Raw genomic sequence first — 26099 nt, 5'->3', positions numbered from 1 at the left:
ATCTGCCCCCCTTTATTCTATGTACCCAACGCACTAGAAGACCAGTTCTTAAAGCCTTTAGCCGTATCCTTATTCTAGTCCTCCTCTGTTCCTCTGGTGATGTAGAGGCTAACCCAGGCCCTGTAGCCCCCAGTATCACTCCTACTCCCCAGGAGCTATCATTTGTTGACTTCTGTAATCGCAAAAGTCTTGGTTTCTTGCACATAAATATCAGAAGTCTACTTCCTAAGTTTGAGTTATTCACTGCGTTAGCACACTCTGCCAACCCTGATGTTCTAGCAGTGTCTGAATCCTGGCTCAGGAAGGCCACCAAAAATTCTGAAATTTCCATCCCCAACTATAACATTTTCCGTCTAGATAGAACTGCCAAAGGGGGTGGAGTTGCAATCTACTGTAGAGATAGCCTGCAGAGCTCTATCATACTATCCAGGTCTGTGCCCAAACAGTTTGAGCTTCTACTTCTAAAAATCCACCTTTCCAGAAATAAGTCTCTCACTGTTGCCGCTTGCTACAGACCCCCTCAGCCCCCAGCTGTGCCCTGGACACCATATGTGAATTGATTGCCCCCCATTTATCCTCTGAGTTTGTACTGCTTGGTGACCTAAATTGGGATATGCTTAATACCCCAGCCATCCTACAATCCAAGCTAGATGCCCTCAACCTCACGCAAATTATCAACGAACCTACCAGGTACAACCCTAAATCCTTAAACATGGGTACCCTCATAGATATCATCCTGACTAATATACCCTCTAAATACACCTCAGCTGTCTTCAACCAGGATCTCAGCGATCACTGCCCTTATTGCCTGCGTCCGTAACGGGTCCGCGGTCAAACGACCACCCCTCATCACTGTCAAACGCTCCCTAAAACACTTTAGCGAGGAGGCCTTCCCTAATTGACCTGGCCCAGGTATCCTGGATGGATATAGATCTCATTCCGTCAGTAGAGGATGCCTGGTTGTTCCTTAAAAGTAATTTCCTCTCAATCTTAAATAAACATGCCCCATTCAAAAAATACAGAACTAAGAACCGATATAGCCCCTGGTTCTCCTCAGACTTGACTGCCCTTGACCAGCACAAAAACATCCTGTGGCGTACAGCATTAGCATCAAATAGCCCCCGCGATATGCAACTTTTCAGGGAAGTTAGGAACCAATATACACAAGCAGTCAGGAAAGCAAAGGCTAACTTTTTCAAACAGAAATTTGCATCCTGTAGCACTAACTCCAAAAAGTTTTGGGACACTGTAAAGTCCATGGAGAATAAGAGCACTTCCTCCCAGCTGCCCACTGCACTGAGGCTAGGAAACACTATCACCACCGATAAATCTACAATAATCGAGAATTTCAACAAGCATTTTGCTACAGCTGGCCATGCTTTCCATCTGGCTACCACTAACCCGGCCACCAACTCTGCACCCTCTGCTGCAACTTGCCCATGCCCCCCCGCTTCTCCTTCACACAAATTCAGACAGTTGATGTTTTGAAAGCGCTGCAAAATCTGGACCCCTACAAATCAGCTGGGCTAGACAATCTGGACCCTTTCTTCCTAAAACTAGCCGCCGAAATTGTCGCAACCCCTATTACTAGTCTGTTCAACCTCTCTTTCATAACGTCTGAGATCCCCAGAGATTGGAAAGCTGCCGCGGTCATCCCCCTCTTCAAAGGGGGTGACACTCTAGATCCAAACTGCTACAGACCTATATCCATCCTGCCCTGCCTTTCGAAAGTATTCGAAAGCCAAGTTAACAAACAGATCATCGACCATTTCGAATACCACCGTACCTTCTCCGCTATGCAATCCGGTTTCCGAGCTGGTCACGGGTGCACTTCAGCCACGCTCAAGGTCCTAAACGATATTATAACCGCGATTGATAATAGACAGTACTGTGCAGCCGTCTTCATCGACCTGGCCAAGGCTTTCGACTCTGTCAACCACCGCATTCTTATTGGCAGACTAAATAGCCTTGGTTTCTCAAATGACTGCCTCGCCTGGTTCACCAACTACTTCTCAGATAGAGTTCAGTGTGTCAAATCGGAGGGCCTGTTGTCTGGACCTATGGCAGTCTCTATGGGGGTGCCACAGGGTTCAATTCTTGGGCCGACACTTTTCTCCGTGTATATCAATGATGTCGCTCTTGCTGCTGGTGACTCTCAGATCCACCTCTACGCAGACGACACCATTTTGTATACATCTGGCCCTTCATTGGACACTGTGTTAACAAACCTCAAACGAGCTTCAATGCCATACAACAATCCTTCAGTAGCCTTCAACTGCTCTTGAACACTAGTAAAACTAAATGCATGCTTTTCAATCGAACGCTGCTAGCACCCGCCCACCCGACTAGAATCACCACTCTCGACGGGTCTGACCTAGAGTATGTGGACAACTACAAATATCTAGGTGTCTGGTTAGACTGTAAACTCAACTTCCAGACTCACATAAAGAATCTCCAATCCAAAGTTAAATCTAGAATCGGCTTCCTATTTCGCAACAAAGCCTCCTTCACTCATGCTGCCAAACATGCCCTCGTAAAACTGACTATCCTACCGATCCTTGACTTCGGCGATGTCATTTACAAAATAGCCTCCAACACTCTACTCAGCAAATTGGATGTAGTCTATCACAGTGCCATCCGTTTTGTCTCCAAAGCCCCATACACTACCCACCACTGTGACCTGTACGCTCTTGTTGGCTGGTCCTCACTACATGTTCGTCGTCAAACCCACTGGCTCCAGGCCATCTATAAATCACTGCTAGGCAAATCCCCGCCCCTATCTTAGCTCATTGGTCACCATAGCAGCACCCACCCGTAGTCTGCGCTCCAGCAGGTATATCTCACTGGTCATTCCCAAAGCCAACACCTCCTTTGGCCGCCATTCCTTCCAGTTCTCTGCTGCCAATGACTGGAATGAATTGCAAAAATCTCTGAAGCTGGAGACTCTTATCTCCCCCCAATAACTTTAAGCATCAGTTGTCAGAGCACCTTACCGATCACTGCACCTGTACACAGCCCATCTGAAATTAGCCCACCCAACTACCTCATCCCTATATTGTTATTTAATTTGCTCTTTTGCACCCCAGTATCTCTATTTGCACATAATCTCTTGCACATCTAGCATTCCAGTGTTAATACTATTGTAATTATTCTGCACTATAGCCCATTTATTGCCTTACCTCCATAACTTGCTACATTTGCACACACTGTATATATATTTTCTGTTGTATTTTCTGACTTTATGTTTTTTTCTTTACCCCATATGTAACTCTGTGTTGTTTTTATTGCACTACTTTGCTTTATCTTGGCCAGGTCGCAGTTGTAAATGAGAACCTGTTCTCAACTGGCTTACCTGGTTAAATAAAGGTGAAATAAAAAAAATAAAAAAAAATTCTGAACATTTACATAAGCTGCACCTCTGCCATATTACTTTCACCTATCTAGTAACTATCCTCTGATGAGAAGTGTGGTCCTCTGTAGCTCAACTGGTAGAGCACGGCGCTTGTAACGCCAAGGTAGTGGGTTCGATCCCCGGGACCACCCATACACAAAAATGTATGCACGCATGACTGTAAGTCGCTTTGGATAAAAGCGTCTGCTAAATGGCATATTATTATTATCATTATTATTATTATTATTATAGAAGCTGACTATTGCCTGATGTATTGGGCACATTGCCATTGGAATTGTCCTGCAACAACAACAGGGCCCTATTAAAGTGTTGTACACAACTAACAAATGGCCCGAGATTCGCGTCGCCATCTATCAACGTGAAATAGCTGTTCAATCTTGTGTGGTAAAATCCAGAAACCGCCCCACCATTTTAGTTATGTTGTAGCAGATGTGCTGGAATCCCTCATCCATTGCTATTGATTATGGATGTGGCACCTGTGGCCAATCCGCTCTGCCAGCTTCACAGTCATTCCCATTCTGGACACACCTGATCCCTGATCCATGCCCAACAAGCTCCGGGAGCTCAGATCAGCTCAGCTCCCAAAATTCCCAAAATTGGATAAAGATGGACGCTCAATCAAATGGGATGATTTTTCGGGGGTAAAACTTAAGAGAGTGGATATGTATTCATGACTTGTCCAATTGATATGGAATCTTAGTATATGGCTGCATTTTGGGCTTAGTTTTTTGAGCAGATTGATTCGGAATTCAATTTGGTGTGCCAGTATGAAAATGTATGCACTCACTAACTGTAAGTCGCTCTGGATAAGAGCGTCTGCTAAATGACTATAATATACTATAATATATAATATAGTGCCAGCATGTGGTTGTCAAGCCTTTCACCCTAAAGTGACAAGACATTTCTCAATCATTTCTCCTTTATTTAGCACCGTAAGACCACTGCCATTCAAATACAGAGGACGAGAAAGAAGGTGCATATATAAAGTGTGAAACATCGCAATAAGAAGAAATCCAGGGCAGCAAGTCCACTAATTTCTCCTTTAACCAGCACTACATCAACTCTATTCAACTTTCAAATACAAGGGCGAGAATGAACACATTCTTGTAGTGAGACGGCGAGAACCAGCAATTTATGGAATCTAAAAATAATCCTAGCAGGTCTCCTGTAAATCAAACAGTGTCAGCCCCAGGTTTGGATGCTCCAATGTAGACATTTAATTTAAATTCCATCATGTCAGGTCTGGATTATGGATTGTGACAGTTGTGTCATGAGAGTGAGTGGAAGGGTGGGGGTGGAGGTGGAACAGTCTCTCTGCTATGCTGCTCTGCTCTGCCAGGGATATTATATTATTCTTTAACAGCAGACTGCTCCCTTCCTCCATCCCCATGCAGGCAGCCACCCACTGGTTTTGGAAATCACCCGATTCCAGAGCCCGTTATAGAAACATAAACAAACCCAGGGCTGTTTCATTGACAGGTTTTGTATAATTAAAGCTGCAATATGTAACTTTTTGGGTGACCTGACCAAATTCACATAGAAAAGTGAGTTATAGAGATGTCATTCACATAGAAAGCAGGTATAAGAAGCAGTAGATATGTTCTATGTGCACTATTTCTATGCTTCCTGTTCTTAAGTTTTGTTTTTGCGTCTTTTACTTTCGGTTTTGTACACTAACTTCAAACAGCTGAAAATACAATATTTTTGGTTACTGAAAATATATTTCACAGCGGTTTATATGGTGCAATGATTATCTTGTTTTGTCACATAAACTGAAATTAGGCGAGCTATTAGAATTTTTGCATATTGCATCTTTAAGACCATGATACAGAGTGGCTGGTGCTGTGATATACTGCGCCGTCCAGCGTCACACTTTGTTGTTTCTGTGCATGTGATCAGTTTCACTCTAATGAGGTTGCTTGTGAGAAAATGAAATTGTATTTAAAAATGCATGTATTCTACTGCGATCTGTTTGTGAGTGTCATGTTCCTGTGTGGTTGGTGTGTGTGTGTGTGTGTGTAACTGATAAAGATATTTTAGCCTCAGCCTATGTTCTCAGCATCAGTCACCATCCCCATGGCAACATTAACTGCTCCTCAGTTACCATGGCAACTAACCAGACCAACCCCGCCACCCTCCCCAAAGGCACATCTATAACTGTCTACCACTGGAAAAGTCCAATGAACAATCTGACCTTTCCTACCATTTTCACAACATTCACATTTGTGTAACATTTATACAACATTTTACAATCCATTTTATTTAAGTGTGCCATGTCTCTATTAGTCTTCAAATCATAAACAGCTTTTTGAAGCATTAGTAAGCCAATGTAAACCTACAAGGATTTTTACTATTTACACATCATTGTCTAGTTCACGTGAACAAACAACTGTCTGTCACGCTGTTCCCTCTAGATCAAAAAGACATCACCCAGACAGAAACACACACACACACACACAAACACACACACACACACACACACACACACACTCTCTCTCTCTCTCTCTCTCAGAGGAACAGCAGAGGAATCAAAGTCTTTAACTCCTGCCGCTCTGTACTTTGCAATGTTGCTGAGGGCCAGTGGACAGCGTGTGGATAGGTTTGTCTGTCTCCATGGGGGCTGTGTCAGAAGCCCTATTTACAGCTCCAAAAGTATTGGGACAGTGACACATTTTTTGTTGTTTTGGCTCTGTACCCCCAAGACATGCTAACCTCTCACCATTACAATAACAGGGGAGGTTACCATTTTTTGGGGGGTTTGATATTTATGCCTCTGTAACTTTCTCACTCATCGCTATTCACATTTCATTCAGGATTATCCGTAATCATGGTATCATCCATATGAATGTAAATGTCTTTAGAAACCTATTCTATTCTTATTTACAATAAAATGGACTCCAAAATCACACAATACATAATTAAACATGAATTTCTATTGGGTACAAAACAATCTGAAACACAACCAAAACAAACAACAAATGCATCCAACAAGTTTGTAGAGTCACAAGCTTGATGTAATCATTGCATACTAGGAATATGGGACCAAATACTTCACTCTTTACTACTTTAATACACATACGTGAATTTGTCCCAATACTTTTGTTCCATTAAAATGGAGGGACTATGTTTAAAAAGTGCTGTAATTTCTAAACGGTTCACCCGATATGGATGAAAATACCCTAAAATTAAAGCTGACAGTCTGCATTTTAACCTCATAGTCATTGTATCATTTCAAATCCAAAGTGCTGTATAACCACAGGCCCTGAACATACACCTGAGTGCTTCTGTCTCACCTCAACACATCAAGGAGACAGGGCTAGTGGCAACAATCAGCCAATCAACAGTGTCGGGGATGACTCCACATTAAAATGCTCATCAGGGCTCATCTGTGAAAGAGACCATGGTCTCAGCATGACTCCCTATCGAGATAAAATCTACTCCAATGAAAATATGGTATTTCCAAGAATCGCCATGCTCTGCCTTTAATTGGTGGAGAAGAATGGAATGGAAGCGACACAGAAACCACACACACCTTATAGTTTGGACGACTGACTTCTTGATTGATGGTTATATGCAAGTGACTGACAGTGATATGATGCAAGCATAACTGGAAATAAAATAGCACTTACAATGTAATTACAGCTGTTCTAGAGTGGCTGACGCACAGAGAGCAGTAGATGGCACCAACCCAACCTTAGCACTGTTATAATGGGTGGTTTAAATGAAAAACCTGCGCTGTTGCTGTACTTACAACCAAGGAAATTAAGAAAAGGTTGAGTTAAGAGATGCAATAATAAAAATATGTATCAAAAACCAACTAAGGCATTTAAAGCCAAAATGATAGACTATTATGTTTTTTGAGAATCAGAAGGTTAGTAATGAAATTGTGTTATAGAATAGAGATCCTGGTATTGATACATGGCTAGGGCCTGGGGGTATTCCGTATCGCCCTCACCCCTCTGATCCAATGTGTTCTTCCCATCAGAGATAACAGAAGTGTAATGCTGTGGTCTGGCTTCCAGCATATCCTCATAGGAATACAACACAGATGGAACAAAACTCCATCCAAACCCCACTGGCTCGGACTGTAACACTCCTTTACAGAAATAGCTCCCACTACCTGATAATAATCCCTTTCTCAAACAGCACCAGTGTGAGTCCTGAGTCCTTTACAGTGGTGCCTGTGACCTGAAATCACATCGGTTACCCCTTCATGTCACAACCCATCAACTCACAGTGCATGGACAACACTGCTAATACTGTACACGTTTCCCTTCTAGGATCCCATCCGTCAACAGCCTATTGAAGAAATCCGCCCCCCAGGAACACTGAAAAGCACTATAGATAAAAATAGGTGGCTGGAATATTTAGGAAGCTTTGTTGTTCTGGGTTGCGGGCCTAAAATAACCCCAATGACTCGTTTTGTTGCTGTGTGCAGTCACAGTGACATGGGGACACTGTGGGGGCAAATCGGTGGCACGTTAGCACCGTTATCCAGGATGGCACCTCTGTTTAGGCTCTGTCCTCCTCCTGCTGCCCCCCAACAGGCCAAGGGATGTTGTCATTCGCAGAGGCAAGTTAACAGCCTGACTGCCTCACTTCAAACCCCCAATGCTTGATGAAAAAAAGGCCAGGACTGCTCAACTTCTCTAAACCACACAAATCACATCAATATGTGACTCGTTTCAGGAAACTAGGCGTATGTCGCGCGTCACTACTTCACAGGAGAGCCATTTGAAGTAAACTTTTTTTTTTTTTAATCAAAATGAGTTTTTTGGCAGAAATGACTTCTGGAACGTGAACTTTCATGTGCCTTAATAACAAACGTGTATGCCATCTGTTGGTTCACCACAGAAAAAGACAGCAACCTTCCCGCTAGCCATGATTGGCTGAGATAATGAGTGGACTGTACATGCCGAGAGATGAGTTTGGATTGGTCTGCCATGTAGCACGCTTCTGTCTATAACATGAGCTGATCAGTATGTGTAGGTAATCCTTTCTAAATCAGCTTTTTTGAAAGATAGCACCTAGTAGAACTGCATAAGTGTTGCTCTCCACTTTCTGGAGGACTGAGTTTTGAAATCAGTGGAATCAGAGTATGATAGCTAAGGAGATGGAGAAAATTCTGGCGTTTGATTGCAAATATGCAGACGGAGTCGAAAAGAGAACACACAGAAGGCTGTTGTATAAAACACATGTCTCCGGATTACATCTTCAAACTAAGGACAACCATGGCATCCGTGACAGAGAGGGAGAAGCGTCCATCCATGTACACGGGTAAGATAGTCTAGCTAGCTACATTTTAAGATATTACACGTTTCTAATTTTGTCAGAAAGTCATTTTAATTTCAAGTTAAAGTGTACTGTTAGCTAGCTAGCTAACGTTAGCTGGCTGGCTTGCTAGCTAACGTTACGTGTATGATCTGTGTAGTTAGATTTTTCGTATCTCAAAGCCATTTGCATTGCTAGTTATAGCCTAATGTTAGCTAGCTAACATTGAACCTGGTTGGTTAGCTACCTGCAGATTCATGCAGGGTAGTAACGTTATAAATTGGGATTATGGTTAATTGTTTAGCTAGCTAGCTACATGTCTAAACAAAAGACTCCACTATGCAAGTAACCATTTCAATAGAATGTTCATGATGTCACTGTGACAACTGTCGATAGACGTAGCTGGTAAAATAACTGATGAATTTACAAACGCTCAACACCCGTTGAATATGGTCGGTGTCAGTAAACGCTGGCAAAAAAGCATAATTAAATTGTTGCCAGCAGCACAATTGCAGTCACCAATGCTCTGGTTCGATTCCCACGGGGGACCAGTATGAAAATGTATGCACTCATTAAAAAACTGTAGGTCGCTCTGGATAAGAGCGTCTGCTAAATGACTAAAATGTAAATGTAAATGATAACATAAAAACAGCCTAACCAGCTCTGCTAATGTGAGTAAAATGGTCAGAGTGAGCTGTTCTCTCATTTGTGTCTGGAAGTAGCCAACGTTAGCCAGTTAGCTTGGGTGCTTGACTGCTGTTGTTAGGTCAGAACGCTCGGATCAACCCTACTCCTCGGCCAGAGCGTCCAGTGTGCGCTCTGAACGCTTAGAGAGCGAAACGCTCTGAATTTACGAACGGACAATCTGACAATGCTTTGAGTTTACAAACGCCCAGAGCGCACTCTGAGCACACTCTGGCACTCCAGATTAAAATGACGAACACCCGTAGTATAAACCATCCTTTCGTCTTGAAATCTTTGGTTGTTTAGTACATGGCCTCAGATGTGAATCCTTAAAGAGATGGGTGGGGCTAAGGCTTTAGAGGGTGTGAACGATGCTGAAAGGGTGCAGACAAAGAAGAGCTCTCCAGTAGGTGTAAAACACATTTACAAGTTTATCAACTTTCAAAGCAGAATGACTTTCCCATTGTTCCTCAACTGTAGTGTATGATATACCATTTTCTAGCTCTGAGTCTCTACTTTTATCCAATGTAAAAAACACAATTTCAAATGTTGCTACATAAGACCGAATCAAGCCAGTCGGTTACATATTACATTGGGTCACAGGCGGTAGGTGGAGTGGGTGGGTTGTGCATGAGAGAGAGACTTAGTGAGGGCAAGGATATGCTCCGTATTGGTTGGTCTATAAATACACCAACAGACTGGTAATGAGGGGGATCAAGGTCAGACTAACTTTATCTAACACCCATAACAGCACACACGCACCCCACTAAGACCAAGTCAATATGATAGCACTCTAAAGTACTGTCATAATTGTGAAAGTCCATCTTTGCGATATTTACTCCGATAGAGGCAATCCAATACTACTTTGTGTTGAAATCTGTTTATCAGGTTAGAGCTATACTAAAACGCTGTTAAAATAGAATCATCTTCACTGAAGCTGAGAGGTGCTTAATCTCTGGCCTATGCTGAATGAAAAACACAAACACACACACACTCAGATACTGAGCTGTCAAAGGACTTTGCCCTGAGCTAACAGAGCACTTTTCCCACTCGTATGCGTAACAACAAAAATTGTCTACTGAACTTCAAACACTGAACAAATCATCAGACACAGAACACACACACACACTGCTGTTGGGCTAATCTCGTCCTTCATCCCCAGAGAAAGAGCATGCTGGGTGAGGGATGGGCTGGGACACAGCAGCCCTGTCTCCTGTCTCCTACAGGGCCTAAAGAGCACCCCCAGTGACACAGCTCCACCCCGGAACACTGACAAAGAGGGCAAATTACAGATGGGCAACAGAGACAGCTGTGTATCTCCCAAACATTGATCAAAAACAGCTTAATTGCCAGTTTATACACTTCACTGTTTCCCTATCTATCTCCACAGGTGAATAACGGGCTCACATCTCATTAGAATGAATCTCTGTCTGCACCGAGCTGATGACGAAGCCACAGACAGGAAGTGATGCGGGATGAAACGGCAAACTGAATCTACCCGTCTGCTTCTTCATTAATCAGAGTGGTGCCTGCTGAGCTGCGCTTTAACGCCGAGTGTCAACATGATCTATTTATATACTGGCAGCTTGCCGAGGCGCTCATAAATAAACAAATATTTCACACGCTACTCGGCGGACAATTTTCCAAAGTGAATCCGAGGAAGGGAAAAAGCGTTGGGACTGTCATTACTCTTCATTACGGAGGAACCCTGATGCCAAAATAAATAAATATATATACATGTGTGTTGTTTGGGCATTATGCACTCACTTAAAGCTGCCTGATGGTGAAGGCGGCATCTAATTGGCTGTGGCAGCTGTATCTTGAATAAGCATGGCTTAGAATAAAACTGTGATAAAAAACTGACTGTAACGCTTGTTTACCACTTGCTCCTGTGAGCAACTACTGTGGAATTAAAGTGTCAGTCATCACCACCGGATGACTGCACTAGAAAGGAAGAGGTGTGTAAATCCCAGTACCTTTATTATGTAAAGGGAAAATGGGAGAAATACTGTGAAACAGCAGCGAGAGTATAGAGTGTGCTGAAAGTTCTGTCTCATTGGACAATACTATTCTGGCTGCAGTTCATTCTGGGCAAGTTGCCTGGGAGGGAGGGGTTAGAGGGGGTTTGGGGTCCTCACCCCTCTCAGCTCAGTGAGAGTCAAGGTGCCAGAGGGGTGCCTCGGCCTGAACATGGCAGCTTATGTAAGCGACTCTACGGGAGGGTTCGGCTAACCTTCACTCAGCCCTCCCGGCCTTCGGAGAGAGCACACAGAACACCAGGGGAGACCCAGGGGGTGCTAGCCAACATCTAGAGCTCTCAAACAAGTGTGCCTGTCTCCTAAAACAACCTCTCTCTCAATTCTATTATATATTCCACTTCCTGTCCTAGTGTCTCCACCTCCTTGGATTCAGGCCCAAGCCACCTTTTTCAACCCGTCTCGCCCTGTCTCAAAGAGATTGCTTCACGGTGGTGCATTGCAACGCAAGACTTTCCCACAATTTGCCAGAATGTATTTCCCACTAGGGATTAAGATGGGTAACCGGGATCCCGGGACTGTCCCAGGAACACTCTTCACATTTCCCCCAAAGAATTATGACAAGACCCGGGAAATTACAAAATGTTTCTCCAATGTGGCACTAATGCAATTTCACAAAATACATAACATGCACAGCAGCAGATTAGCAAAAAATCTAATTGCACATTATCCAAAGAGGTTGCTGCATGGACGTCTTTAGCCTAGAATATTTACTTCACACAAAGTTGCCATAAATTCAAAGCACACGCATAATTGACACGGACTGCACACACGACCCGAATGCATTTAATAAACCCTACAGGAAACCTCTACAGTATAGCCTATAAAATAATGTGTGCCTCTTTGAGCTGTCATTGTGACTCTTCGGACAGTCACAAAGTTGATAGGCCTTGTGATGTCACGAGAGGCTGTGTCCTGGAGGGACGTTACATCCCCCTGAGGTGGCTGCAAACCCAGACAGCTATGGCTCCATCTGCTGGTATGGTCGGGAACTCCACCCCTCTATGGCCAATCTTCCCACGCAGCTGAAACAAATGAGGAGCTGATGAGCTGAAGGTTTGGGAAGGGAAGAGACACACTGAGGGAGTGTGTGGGGGGTGAAGAGACACAGTCTCCAACCTGGGCTCTCTGGAGGACAAGAGTGCTGCACGTCCACTTCCATGAGGAATATAAGGATTTGGAGATACTTACCTTTGGGAAATACTCACCTTTGGATATATGCACCTGTGGAAATACGTGAGAGACTTTTGGAAGGACTTTTTGCTGGGTTGGCCACTAGCTGCAACGTGGACTACAGTAAGGCTGGGGAAAAGTTATCTGAGCGAGTGAGAATTATGATTCTGGATGTGGAAGAGACATCCCTGAACTGTTAACCCTTAAAGAGCCACAAGAGAACAGAATTTTGTTATATTTTCGTTAATTTCCCAAGACCTATAATAAAATCCTTGTTTTGTTTGAACCTTGTCTCCTTGCACTACTTGAGCAATCCCGCTGAAAGCTGTGTAGCCTCCGTGACGTCACAGATGGTGGAGAATACGGGCACGCTCAAGCGTTAATAGTGCATGTCAGAGGAGGATACCGAAGGTTTGATCACCCAGTTTTCCAAGTTGGCCGTAGGGCTCCCCGCCCGACTGAAATGGAGGACATATTGAAAGCCCTTGTTGCTGGCCAGCAAGCCCAGATGCAAGCAAACGTGGCTCTCTTGGAGGAGCAAAAGAAAGCCAACCTTCTGAAGGCAGAGGAATTGCAGTTGCAGAGACAGAGGGTGGTCCAAAATACCCGCCCAATAAAGGCAAGTGACTTTATATCTAAGATGGGAGCTACCGATGACATTGAGGCATACCTGCATGCATTTGAGGCCACGGCCACTAGGGAAGCCTGGCCCAAGCAACAGTGGGTTGGTCTGTTAGGCCCCTTTCTAACCGGGGAATCGCTGAATGCTGTCCGGGACCTGGGCCCTGACCAGGTTACTGACTATGATGCCCTGAAGTCTGAGATCCTCAGCAGATATGGACTCACAAAGTTTGGTATGGCCCAGCGCTTTCACAGCTGGACCTTCCAACCAGACCAACCTCCTCGGGCGCAGATGCATGAACTTGTCCGAATCGCAAGGAAATGGCTGGATCCGCAGAGGAATACAGCAGCGGCGGTGGTGGAGGCCGTTGTGGTGGATCGTTACCTACGCGCCCTGCCTTATGAGGCAAAACGGTTCATCAGTCAACAGGCCTTGACCACGGCTGATCTGACCGTGGAAGCTGTGGAAAAGTACCAGGCCACAGCGGAGATGCTGAATGCTTCCCGAAAAGACCCCAGGAGTGCGGCCCCACCACAAATGGGAAGAACCCGTCCAAAGGACCCCAAGGTCTCGAACCCAGCCACGTCAGGACTTATCCCGGCTCCAGGGGGAGCCAGAAACCAGGCGGGTCCAAGAAGAGTACACCAGGAGGGGGAAACTTCGACAGTGTTACCGGTGTGGGGAGATGGGACATATCTCCTGGCAGTGTGGGAAACCAGCCGATGAACCTATGCCCACTGCGGAGTCCTCCAGCTCAGCACCCACACACCGTTTTGCCTCGCTCTTGGGAGTCGTAGATGGCGGCCCAGATCGACCCCCCCACCTGCCCGGTAACTGTGAATCACCATGATGTGGAGGCCTTACTGGATTCTGGTAGCCGGGCCACCCTGGTGCGTAAGGATTTGGTGGGCCCAACGTGTCTGACCCCGGGGAAAGTCCTCCCAGTTTCCTGTGTCCATGGGGACACCAGAGAATACCCCATTACTGAACTTACAATGACCAGCACACGGGGAACCATACACACGACGGCGGGGGTGGTTGATTCCCTCCCCGTCCCTGTCCTAATTGGACGAGACTGCCCAGCCTTTTACCCACTCTGGAGAGAGTCTCAGGAGAGGATAACCCGAGTACCTCGGAAACGGAGAGGCAAGACTCATCCTGGGAAGGCTCCGGTGCAATCCTCCGAATTACTCACTCCCGCCCGGGCTCTGATAGGGATGGCAGGTGCCCAGACCGACACAGAGACGGAGCTACAGAATCTGGACAAAGAACTGTCTGGTCTGAAGGGGACCGCTGAGAGGTATCGTTTGTTAAAGCAACAGTTAGACATGAAGACAGAAGAGTTAGATATCCTCCAGGCTAAACTCCAACAGAGCTCCTTCCATAAGCAACAGGAGGAGCTGGAGAGGCTGCGCAGGACCATCGAGGAGTGTGAGGAGACCCTGCGCAGTAGTAAGGAGGTCCAGAAGAAGGCAGAGGAGAAGTACAAGGTGTTGGAGAACAAGATGAAGAATGCGGAGGCAGAGAGAGAGAAGGAACTGAAAGCTGCTCAACAGAAGCTAAACTCTGCTAAAACCAAGGCTGATGCGTTCAGTAAGAAACTCAAGGAGAGACAACAGGAGGCTGAGTCCCTGGTCCTAGAGGTGGAGGAGTTGAAGAGAGAGCAGGCTGGCAAGCACCACGGCAATGCGGACGCCCTCTCCCGGCGTGATGCCTTCTTCGCTGCCTTTACCCCGACGAGGACGTCGGTCCCGAGGAGGGGGATGTGTGATGTCACGAGAGGCTGTGTCCTGGAGGGCGTTACATCCCCCTGAGGTGGCTGCAAACCCAGACAGCTATGGCTCCATCTGCTGGTATGGTCGGGAACTCCACCCCTCTATGGCCAATCTTCCCACGCAGCTGAAACAAATGAGGAGCTGATGAGCTGAAGGTTTGGGAAGGGAAGAGACACACTGAGGGAGTGTGGGGGGGTGAAGAGACACAGTCTCCAACCTGGGCTCTCTGGAGGACAAGAGTGCTGCACGTCCACTTCCATGAGGAATATAAGGATTTGGAGATACTTACCTTTGGGAAATACTCACCTTTGGATATATGCACCTGTGGAAATACGTGAGAGACTTTTGGAAGGACTTTTTGCTGGGTTGGCCACTAGCTGCAACGTGGACTACAGTAAGGCTGGGGAAAAGTTATCTGAGCGAGTGAGAATTATGATTCTGGATGTGGAAGAGACATCCCTGAACTGTTAACCCTTAAAGAGCCACAAGAGAACAGAATTTTGTTATATTTTCGTTAATTTCCCAAGACCTATAATAAAATCCTTGTTTTGTTTGAACCTTGTCTCCTTGCACTACTTGAGCAATCCCGCTGAAAGCTGTGTAGCCTCTCGTGACGTCACAGCCTATGCACAATTCACTACATAGGCATTTCTGTCACAGACATGAAGTCTGTAAAAAAAGGCATGAGGGAAAATTCTACCTTCTCCTGTCCTAGAGCCTAGGCTATTTTTCTATCCAGTCCCAATCCCACTGAAACCCAAAATCCTGACTCGCATTAAAATTCCTATCTTTATTCTGTAATCGATAGGTTGCATTATCAAAGCACGTCTCTCGCCTATGCATGTCAAAATATCTCTATGACATTTCACCTGCTTCTCTGCACTGTCTCGTACTTGCTGCCCATATGAGCACTTCGGTAGAGAATGTGTGATCAACAATGAGAGTAGATATGGATTTTTTTTAAACAGAATTGGTCCCCGTTAAGATACCTTGATATTTAAACTACTTCCACTCTTCATCTCCTGGTTATGCTTGAGCTGATCTGCTATCTGTATAATCATCAACTCGATTTGGCCAAATATAGGAGATATTCTGTCATTCATTGAAGGAGGTTATCTAGCAAGCTTAGCAACTTTGGTCATTTGACTTTTGTTTGACTGCTGTTACAACGTTATACTCGGGATGCGATCTGTGCTTCCTGAGTGCACTCTGTGTCGAGAACCACTGGTGAAATGTGCTGAATTAATTGAGGAACATGAGAACACTGAATTTATGAACAGCCTGTTTCGCAATTCAAAGATAGTTACTTTATCATTACTAAATATCAGTTTCACTTGCTCTTAAATCTTTACATGGTGGCGCAGCGCCCCTCTTATTTCGCGAGAACCCTGCCATAGTGACCATATCTTGGATTTAAAGGCTTTAAATGGGCACTTCTGATTTTTGCTGTATTTCCCGGGACTCTCTGGATAAATATGAATTATTCCCGGTATTGAAACTATTTCCCACAATTTATTCCCAAAAAATATCAATACGATTTCTGACTCACCTATTGGGGTGGCCGTCGTGGAGGCAAAAGGGACATGCAAATCGGCAGGACATGGAAAGAGAGAAGGAGATTATGAGAATCTGATTGGAGTGTACATTCCTTCAGGCATGCTTTGGTTAGAGAGTGGTCATGCACTGCAGCGGTTTGGACAAAACATCCACAGAGAACTGTTTAGAGGCTCCTCTCTGGAAGAAATGTTAGCTAAAGAGAAGAAGACAAGGAAACCAATGTTAATTCAACACAGAGGAGACAAAGACGAGTCATGGAGGTCCAGTAGACACACACTAGACTGTTATCAGAGACACCTGGATACAGCAGGAAGGAAGGGAGAGAGAGAGAGAGAGGTTTGGTTATGAAAGAAAGTGCTGGGGAAACTGTTGACGCTGTGTGTGGTGAGTGTCTGTGGTGGTTAGTAGCGCACCCTTGACCACACAGGGTTAATGAGAACACTCCAGCACTGCCCAGACGCAGCAGTGCCTTGTGGGTGAGAGGAAACCCCCCAAAAACCCAAGCCCCTCGGACAGAGTGCATCTTTTCGGGGAGCCTATATGTTAGTCAGTCAGGCTGTCTAGACTGGGCTATTGGGTCGGTCCCAGCCCAGCCTTAGCACCACATGCCCATGCAAGGTATGGGGCTACTCCTCCAATCCTCCAATCCCCCTAGTGGAGAGCACACGCCACTGCAACAAACCTTCAGACATGGGGGCCACCACCACCAGGGGCTCCGTGAGGTCGGCAAAGCTGGGGAAGAAGGGCTTGGCAGCGGGGTTCAGACCAGACCCCGGGGAGGTGGGGCTTTTGGTGGAAGAGGAGGAGGAGGATTGGGACTTCTTGGTTATCTTCTGTGGTGGGGATTTGCCCTCTTTGGGGTGGAATTCGGGTATGGTTTTGGGGGAGCGGAGGGGGGCTGGGCTGGGTGTGTCGAAGGCCAGGCCCAGAGGTAGGGGGCGCCCTGGAGTGATGTCACTGAACTCAAAGGAGTCGTTGTTGAAGTGGGAGTCGTTGATGAGCCAGGAGCTGTCGGAGGGGGAGAAAGGGGGAGCGGTCGCTGTGAGCTCACTGAACTTCTCCAATGGGGATAGGTCACGATCTGGTTGGTGGGTGGGGCTTAAACTTAAGGCATATTTCATATGGACATCCTGCATGGGGGTGTCATGATCAAACACCACATTGACCCCCGACTGATGAACTGGGGAATCTAGGGGAAAGGTTGTGGAGAAAGCCTCTTTGGCGTTCTCCGTATCCATGAGCAGGTCTTGGTAGCTAGCGGTGAATGGGTCTCCTGGACGTGGGGCCATGGGGAAGGTGCACTTCGGCGAGAAGTCTCCCTGACTGGTGGGCATGGAGATGGGGGCGGTGGGCAGGAGCTCACAGCCCCGGGCCGACGGAGGGGAGGTGGGAGCTGTGAGAGAGAGCAGGTCCTGGGTGAGAGATGGAGGGATGAGGCCCTCGTCTGGGTAGAACTCCTCACTGGCTGGACTCAGTTCCATGTTGGAGTAGGGGTTCTCCAGGGGCTGGGAATGGGTGATGGGGGGCACTAGTTGGTCTAACACACCTTCAGGGAGCTCATTGGCAGAGGAGGCAGAGGAGGGCACGAAGGGCTCGGCTGTGACTCCCCACTCTTCTGGAAGCTTCTTCCTGCTCTTGCCCCTCTTTCCCCTGCCTCCACTTCTCCCTGGCTCTTCGCGCTCCCAGCCTCCATCTATCCTGTCCCTGTCCTTGCGGGGGGAGACCCTGTGGTGGCCCTCTGACAGGGGTGTGTTCTCAGCCTGAGCCTCCAGGTGGCCCCTGTTCTCCACCAGGTCGTACACGTCGTCCCGGGGCCTCCTTTTCTTCTTCTTCTTCTGCTGTTGTTTGCGGTCGTTTCCTTCGTTGCTTTCCCTCTCCTCCCCCACGGCCGAGGACTCTCGGTGGGGCCAGCCAGAGTCAGGGCGGTCCTCGGGGCTGGCCGCCAGGTGGCTGGCATGGCGACTGATCACCGTGGAGACGCTGGGGGTGAATGGCAGGTCGGTGGGAATGCAAGCCTCGTCTGGCCAGCCATCGCCTAGGGCACCTCGTGTGTGAAGAGGGAAGAGAGTTTAAAGCATGCATGCATACACACAGTCTCTCTCTCTCTCATCTAGACAAAAGCATGAACTTCAAAGGGCTCACTTACTTTGAAAAAAAAAAAAAAAAAGTTCAACAGTGCAGTCTAAGAAATGAGAGTAGTAACAAATATTGTGTGCATCTTTACAGCTGTAGACGTTCATTGATGGTCCATTCAATATAACTGAACTTTGGGAGTGTAGGAGCTGCAATTTCTAATTTTGCCACTGTACACTCAAAATACAACATGAGTGTCTAATCACTCATGCATCCTCATTGGCCCGCTGCCTCAGTAACCCCTGTGTGAATGAATAGTCATGCTGAAGGATTGGTAATACTGTGGCTTTTTGGCTGCTGACTCCGTGCTACCCTAGTGACATACTGGTGTACTGAATTAGATTTTAGGAGGAGGAGAAAGATGTGATTGAACACAGTAAATACATACACAAACAAAGCAATTTGGTAAAGTACACAGAAACAGGCACAGACAACACACAGAGTTTTATAATACAGTATAGGCATTGAAATGTTTGTGTACAGAGCGCTCTGTGAACGGTGCAACATCAATTGCAGCGCACTCTGTGAAGGCTCTGGTTGTCCCACTTCACATGCCGCCCTCTGCTTTAATTTGAGATGCAATATGTTTAATCTGACACCTCATTTTAATAGGGTGCGACGTGCCACATTTTCTGGCCTATCCAGACAAAGAACACATTTCCTCTGCCTGTGAACCTTGCAGCTCCGCCTACAATACGGCATATGAAACGGTAGACTAGCGATTGCAGCAAAAGCAGTCTCATCTTGCTGTGATGTTCTTATATGGATTTAGAGCTCTCAACATGAAACGAAACAAAATGATTTTGCAGTATTGAAACTAGACCACTCCCTTGGTCACAGAAGGACAAAATCATTGTGCTTAAAGCTGAAGTTGTAACGGGTGGGCAGGCATTTGAATGACGTCTTTGCGCCGCTCAGAGGACGCTGGGCCGAAAATGCTCTGTCGTCAGTTATATGAAATGGTGCCAATTTTGTACTGTCACAAAGTATGATGATATTTATATATAATAAACAAGGTAAAATATTATAGTCAGTTGTTTAGTATTTGATTGTTACTATATTTAGAAAGCATTCAATCATTTCAAGCCCTCTTCCCCCACTTTTGTTAAATAGGAAAGAAATCGTATATGATTTTCTATATTTTCATACTTTTATGATACAGTATCTGTACTGTGTAATTGAGCTGGTGTCCTCAAAAGTGACTACACCTCAGCAATTTATGACAATTTTTACCAGAAAGGTGAGATTTTAATATTTTTATTGGTATAAGCATTACTACAGTAGGTATTGTTTATGGCACTCTCATGACAAATAATTACTTTTGGATTTGTCTTTTTAGGTGGAAATCTACATTTTGACATTACATTTACGGTCAATCGTGTTGTGATTGATATGGGATTGTTTCCTTTCCTGGATTGTTCCTTGTAGCTAGTTAAATTCTAGAGCCCCATGCTGCCAAGCTGGGGAGAGGAGGAATGGAGGAATGGAGGGATGGAGCAATGGAGGAGGAAGGGTTTTAGAGGAAGTGATTACCCAATAAAGCTGGGCCACTTTGCCCCAGTTGTCTCTCTAGCCTTTTGAATACTGAAACTCCAAATGGAGCAGCTCTTTATCGTGCCCTATAAGGTTTGTCTCGAGGGTCATATTTTACATTAATCAAGCACACATGACAGAAACTGACTTAGTATGTTAGAGCAGAGACGAGAGACAATGAAGGAGCACTTAGAGCCGCTCCCTCAATGCTCTGGGGAGCTGTTGAAGCTGTTCCTGTGATGAACAGCAACAGGATGTCTTGGTAGCCATCGTGGTTCTCTCGAAGTACCGAACCAGGGTGTGGTACAGTATCCCCAGGTCTCCAGGGGTGTGACTGGCTCCATGACTAATGCAGCACAATGGTGCTGTTCGGCACGTATAAGGTCACTGTAGCACTTCTGATCCACTGGGTTCCAAGCCCTTACCCTCACAACTCTGTTCAGCGCAGACACGCTTAGCTAGCATGCTAGGCTAATGTTAACACATGGGAAACATGAGACACTGAACATAACCCTGACTTAGTTGTAATACATAAATACTTAATGACTTTTGTAGCAGAGGATGTTTTGTTTGTTAATTATTGTGGTAGTTGTTATTCTTCCCATGAGCTAGAGTGTCTCTGACAAGAGAGGGGTGGGTGAGTCATAACGGGACACTTTTTTCCCCTCACTAGCAGGAGAGTCTTCCAGGGGTAAACATGAATGCAAGATGCATTCAGATATTGTACTGATCAAATGAGTTTCCCCATATCGAGTTCTAAATGATTCATTCTCTACACAGGCAAGTTCTGTAGTTTGGAGATCATTTTCCACAGGCAGGGTTGTGAACAGACGCCTGTGAAGTTTATCTTTCAGCCTCAGGCTTCCAAACGGTCTGCAGCCTATAACTTATTCAGTACCAGACAGTGTTGCGTGCCTTTAGTCACACACACACACACACACACACACACACACACACACACACACACACACACACACACACGTCTTGCGCAGCTAACCTTGTGGGGACATACAATTCAGTCCCATTCAAAATCCTATTTTCCCTAACCCCATACCTAACCCTAACCCGTACCCTTACCCTAACCTTAACCTTAACCCAACCTTAACCCTAGCTCCTAACCCTAAAACTAACCCTAAACCCCCTAGGAATAGCATTTGACCTTGTGGGGACTAACAAAATGTCCCCAGTTGGTGAAATTTGTGTTGCTTTACTATTTTTGTGGGGACTTCTGGACCTCGCAAGTATAGTTAAACACACACACACACACACACACACACACACACACACACACACACACACACACACACACACACACACACACACACACACACACACACACACACACACACACACACACACACACACACACACACACACACACACACACACACACACCAGCTAAATGCTATTCCTACACAAACATGCTAGTGGGAAATGGTGCAGACCACCTACTGCAGGGGTAGGCAACTAGATTCAGCCCCTCTTTCATTTTCGTGGGAATACTTGGGAACAGATCAGGGGGTAAAAAATACACTACCGGGACAGTTTTGGCCCACCGACCCCTGACCTACTGTGTAGTAGAATAACACTGGGTCTCAGCTGTGCTATAGCCATGTGGCCCCTGGTATGTTATGAGAATGCTGAGTGACAATAGCCACAACATGATGACATAAGGTATTCTATACCATCTGAGGTCTATTGGAGTGTAGGGTATTCCCAGCAGAGGCTCTACCCAGTGAGTGGAAGGAGACAGCCACAGCTCTAGCCACAGCGTGCCTCAGTGGACAAGAGAGGGCATTAGTACAAAAGTTCCATAGGTGCCCCGTGTGAGGATTATCTACACAGGAGCAGAGTTGGCGGTCGGATTGGGTGATGTGCTCTAAGCCCATAAGCCCTCAGCCAAAATCCAGACCTCATCAACTGAACTGGGCATGAGGTATGGAGGAGGGGTAGGGGCTGGCTGCCACTGGGTATACTGGCAAGGGGAGGTGGCACTGGGATGAGACTATGTGGAGGAGATAAGTGGGGTGAGGGGATGGGCGGGGATTGACAGATGGCATCGGCATGTAAGGATTGGTGGCAACACTCAAGGCTTGGGCGGTATACCGAATACCGAGGTATTTTGAAATACCCACAGTATGATTTTCAATACCGTCAATATCCCCCCCCTCAATTTTTTTTAAATATACAGTGCATTCGGAAAGTATTCATACCCCTTGACTTTTTCCACTTTGTTACGTTACAGCCTTATTCTAAAATTGATTCAATTATTTTTTCCCCTCATCAATCTACACACAATACCCCATAATGACAAAGTGAAAACAGGTTTTTAGAAATTTTAGCAAATGTACAAAACATTTAAAACAGAAATACCTTATTTACATACAGTTGAAGTCGGAAGTTTACATACACTTAGGTTGGAGTCATTAAAACTCGTTTTTCAACCACTCCACAAACTATAGTTTTGGCAAGTCGGTTAGGACATCTACTTTGTGCATGACTCAAGTCATTTTTCCAACAATTGTTTACAGACAGATTATTGCACTTATAATTCACTGTATCACAATTCCAGTGGGTCAGAAGTTTACATACACTAAGTTGACTGTGCCTTTAAACAGCTTGGAAAATTCCAGAAAATGATGTCATGGCTTTAGAAGCTTCTGATAGGCTAATTGACATCATTTGAGTCAATTGTAGGTGTACCTGTGGATGTATTTCAAGGCCTATCTTCAAACTCAATGCCTCTTTGCTTGACATCATGGGAAAATCTAAAGAAATCAGCCAAGACCTCAGAAAAAAATTGTAGACCTCCACAAGTCTGGTTCATCCTTGGGAGCAATTTCCAAACGCCTGAAGGTACCACGTTCATCTGTACAAACAATAGTACGCAAGTATAAACACCATGGGTGTCACGATCGTCGTAGGAGTGAGTAGACCAATACGCAGCGTGTTGCACGAACATGGTGATCTTTATTATCGACAGCGATAAAAAGCACACTAAACAAAACAAATACACGACTCGTGAAGTCCACGGTGACACTGACCGAACACGGAACAAAAACCCACAAACACAAAGTGAAACACAGACAGTTAAATATGGCTCCCAATCAGAGACAACCAGCACACAGCTGACACTCGTTGCCTCTGATTGGGAGTCACTCAGTCAAACATAGAAACAGACTAACAAGAACCCCCAACATAGACATACCCACATAGAACAAACACACTCTGGCTCAACAAATAGAGTCCATTAGCCAGGGTGTGACAGTACCCCCCCCTAAAGGCGCGGACTGCGACCGCGCCTCAAAAACGCAAAACAGGGGAGGGCTGGGTGGGCATACCTCTGGCGGCGGTTCTGGCTCGGGCTTGCCCACCACCCTCCAATAAACCCCCCATAGCGCCCCTGGTCCGGTCTGGTCCCGCTGGCTGGAGCTGACCTGGACGTAGCAGGAGCGGCTAGCTTCAGCTCCGTTGTGGAGCCGTTGACCGGTACCTGATTAGGCACCGGTGACCCAGGCACGGGTTGTGCCGGACAGACAGCACGCGCACCCCCTGGCTTGGCGCGTGAGGCAGGAAAGGACCGGACCTGGCTGACGATGCGCACCCCCTGGCCTGGTGCGTGGAGCAGCCACGGGCCGGACCGGGCTGACGACTCGCACCCCTGGCTTTGTGCGTGGAGCCGGAACGGGCCTCACCGGACTGACGACTCGCACCCCTGGCTTGGTGCGTGGGCCGAACGGGCCTCACCGGACTGACGACTCGCACCCCTGGCTTGGTGCGAGTAGCAGGAACGTTCTGGACCAGGCTGACGACTCGCACCCCTGGCTTGGTGCGAGTGGCAGGAACAGGCTGGACCAGGCTGACGACTCGCACCGTAGGTTTGGTGCGTGGAGCAGGAACAGGCCGGGCGACGCACACCGTAGGCTTGGTGCGTGGAGCAGGAACAGGCCGGGCTGGGCTGGCGACGCACCCCGTAGGTTTGGTGCAGGGAGCAGGAACAGGCCGGGCCGGGCTGGCGACGCGCACCATAGGCTCGGTGCGGGAAGCAGGAACAGGCCGGGCCGGGCTGACGACACGCACCACAGGCTCGATGCGAGGAACAGGAACAGGCCGGACCGTACTGGGGACACACACCACTGGCCCTACGCAGGGATCAGGAACAGGCCGGACCGGACTGGTAACACACCCCAGTACCTCTCGCCGTGCCTCCACACTTTTCCCTCTCCTCTGTGACCAGTGGCCCCCCTTAACCTGGCGGCCTCCTCTGCACACCCGCTGGACCGCCTCCATCGCGGCCTCCTGCTGCCCCGTCGTCCACGTCGTGAGCCCCCCTAAAAATTTTTCTGGGGTTCTCTCCTCCCCGTGGACCAGGCCTCCCCTAGTTCTCGCCAGACTCTCACCCCACTGCTTCCAAGTCCAACCTCTCTGCTCTTCACTTGGCTTGGCCCAGTCAAGACTTTTAATCCACTGCTCCATAGACCAGCCCCTCTTCTCTTCACTTAGCGGGGCCCAGTCGAAACTCCTACTCCACTGATCCCAGGTCCTTCCTCTCTCCTCTTCACACTGCTTGGTCCCGTTTTGGTGGGTTTTTCTGTCACGATCGTCGTAGGAGTGAGTAGACCAATACGCAGCGTGTTGCACGAACATGGTGATCTTTATTATCGACAGCGATAAAAAGCACACTAAACAAAACAAATACACGACTCGTGAAGTCCACGGTGACACTGACCGAACACGGAACAAAAACCCACAAACACAAAGTGAAACACAGACAGTTAAATATGGCTCCCAATCAGAGACAACCAGCACACAGCTGACACTCGTTGCCTCTGATTGGGAGTCACTCAGTCAAACATAGAAACAGACTAACTAGAACCCCCAACATAGACATACCCACATAGAACAAACACACTCTGGCTCAACAAATAGAGTCCATTAGCCAGGGTGTGACAATGGGACCACGCAGCCGTCATACCGCTCAGGAAGGAGACGCTTTCTGTCTCCTAGAGATGAACGTACTTTGGTGGGAAAAGTGCAAATCAATCACAGAACAAAAGCAAAGGACATTGTGAAGATGCTGGAGGAAACAGGTATAAAAGTATCTATATCCAGAGTAAAACAAGTCCTATATCGACATAACCTGAAAGGCCGCTCAGCAAGGAAGAAGCCACTGCTCCAAAACCGCCATAAAAAAGCCAGACTACGGTCTGCAACTGCACAAAGATTGTACTTTTTGGAGAAATGTCCTCTGGTCTGATGAAACAAAAATATAACTGTTTGGCCATAATGACCATCGTTATGTTTGGAAGAAAAAGGGGACACTTGCAAGCCGAAGAACACCATCCCAACCGTGAAGCACGGGGGTGGCAGCATCATGCTGTGGGGGTGCTTTGCTGCAGGAGGGACTGGTGCACTTCACAAAATAGATGGCATCATGAGGAAGGAAAATTATGTGGATATATTGAAGCAACATCTCAAGACATCAGTCAGGAAGTTAAAGCTTGGTCGCAAATGGGTCTTCCAAATTGACAATGACCCCAAGCATACTTCCAAAGTTGTGGCAAAATGGCTTAAGGACAACAAAGTCAAGGTATTGGAGTGGCCATCACAAAGCCCTAACCTCAATCCTATAGAACATTTGTGGGCAGAACTGAAAAAGCGTGTGCGAGCAAGGAGGCCTACAAACCTGACTCAGTTACACCAGCTGTATGGGTCAAAATTCACCCAACTTATTGTGGGAAGCTTGTGGAAGGCTACCCGAAACATTTGACCCAATTTAAACAATTTAAAGGCAATGCTACCAAATACGAATTGAGTGTATGTAAAGTTCTGACCCACTGGGAATGTGATGAAATAAATAAAAGCTGAAATAAATCATTCTCTCTACTATTATTCTAACATTT

The 26099-nt window shown here is 46.6% G+C and overlaps 1 protein-coding gene across 7 annotated transcripts in view; it reads right to left on the bottom strand.

Moving 5' to 3' along the window:
• LOC121569141 (microtubule-associated protein 4) overlaps positions 1 to 26099 on the bottom strand; it is a 143914-nt gene that overhangs the window by 45728 nt on the left and 72087 nt on the right. For all 7 annotated transcript variants that reach the window (XM_041879817.2, XM_041879814.2, XM_041879816.2 and 4 more), the window contains one exon: positions 17213 to 18574. In XM_041879817.2, the coding sequence (XP_041735751.2) occupies positions 17213 to 18574 (1362 nt within the window). The remainder of the gene's footprint in view (positions 1 to 17212; positions 18575 to 26099) is intronic.

Source organism: Coregonus clupeaformis, chromosome 7 (assembly GCF_020615455.1).
Source record: "Coregonus clupeaformis isolate EN_2021a chromosome 7, ASM2061545v1, whole genome shotgun sequence".
Classification (NCBI taxonomy): Eukaryota; Metazoa; Chordata; class Actinopteri; order Salmoniformes; family Salmonidae; genus Coregonus; species Coregonus clupeaformis.
The sequence above is the reverse complement of the archived record's forward strand: the minus strand, read 5'-3'. Positions and strand labels throughout refer to the sequence as shown.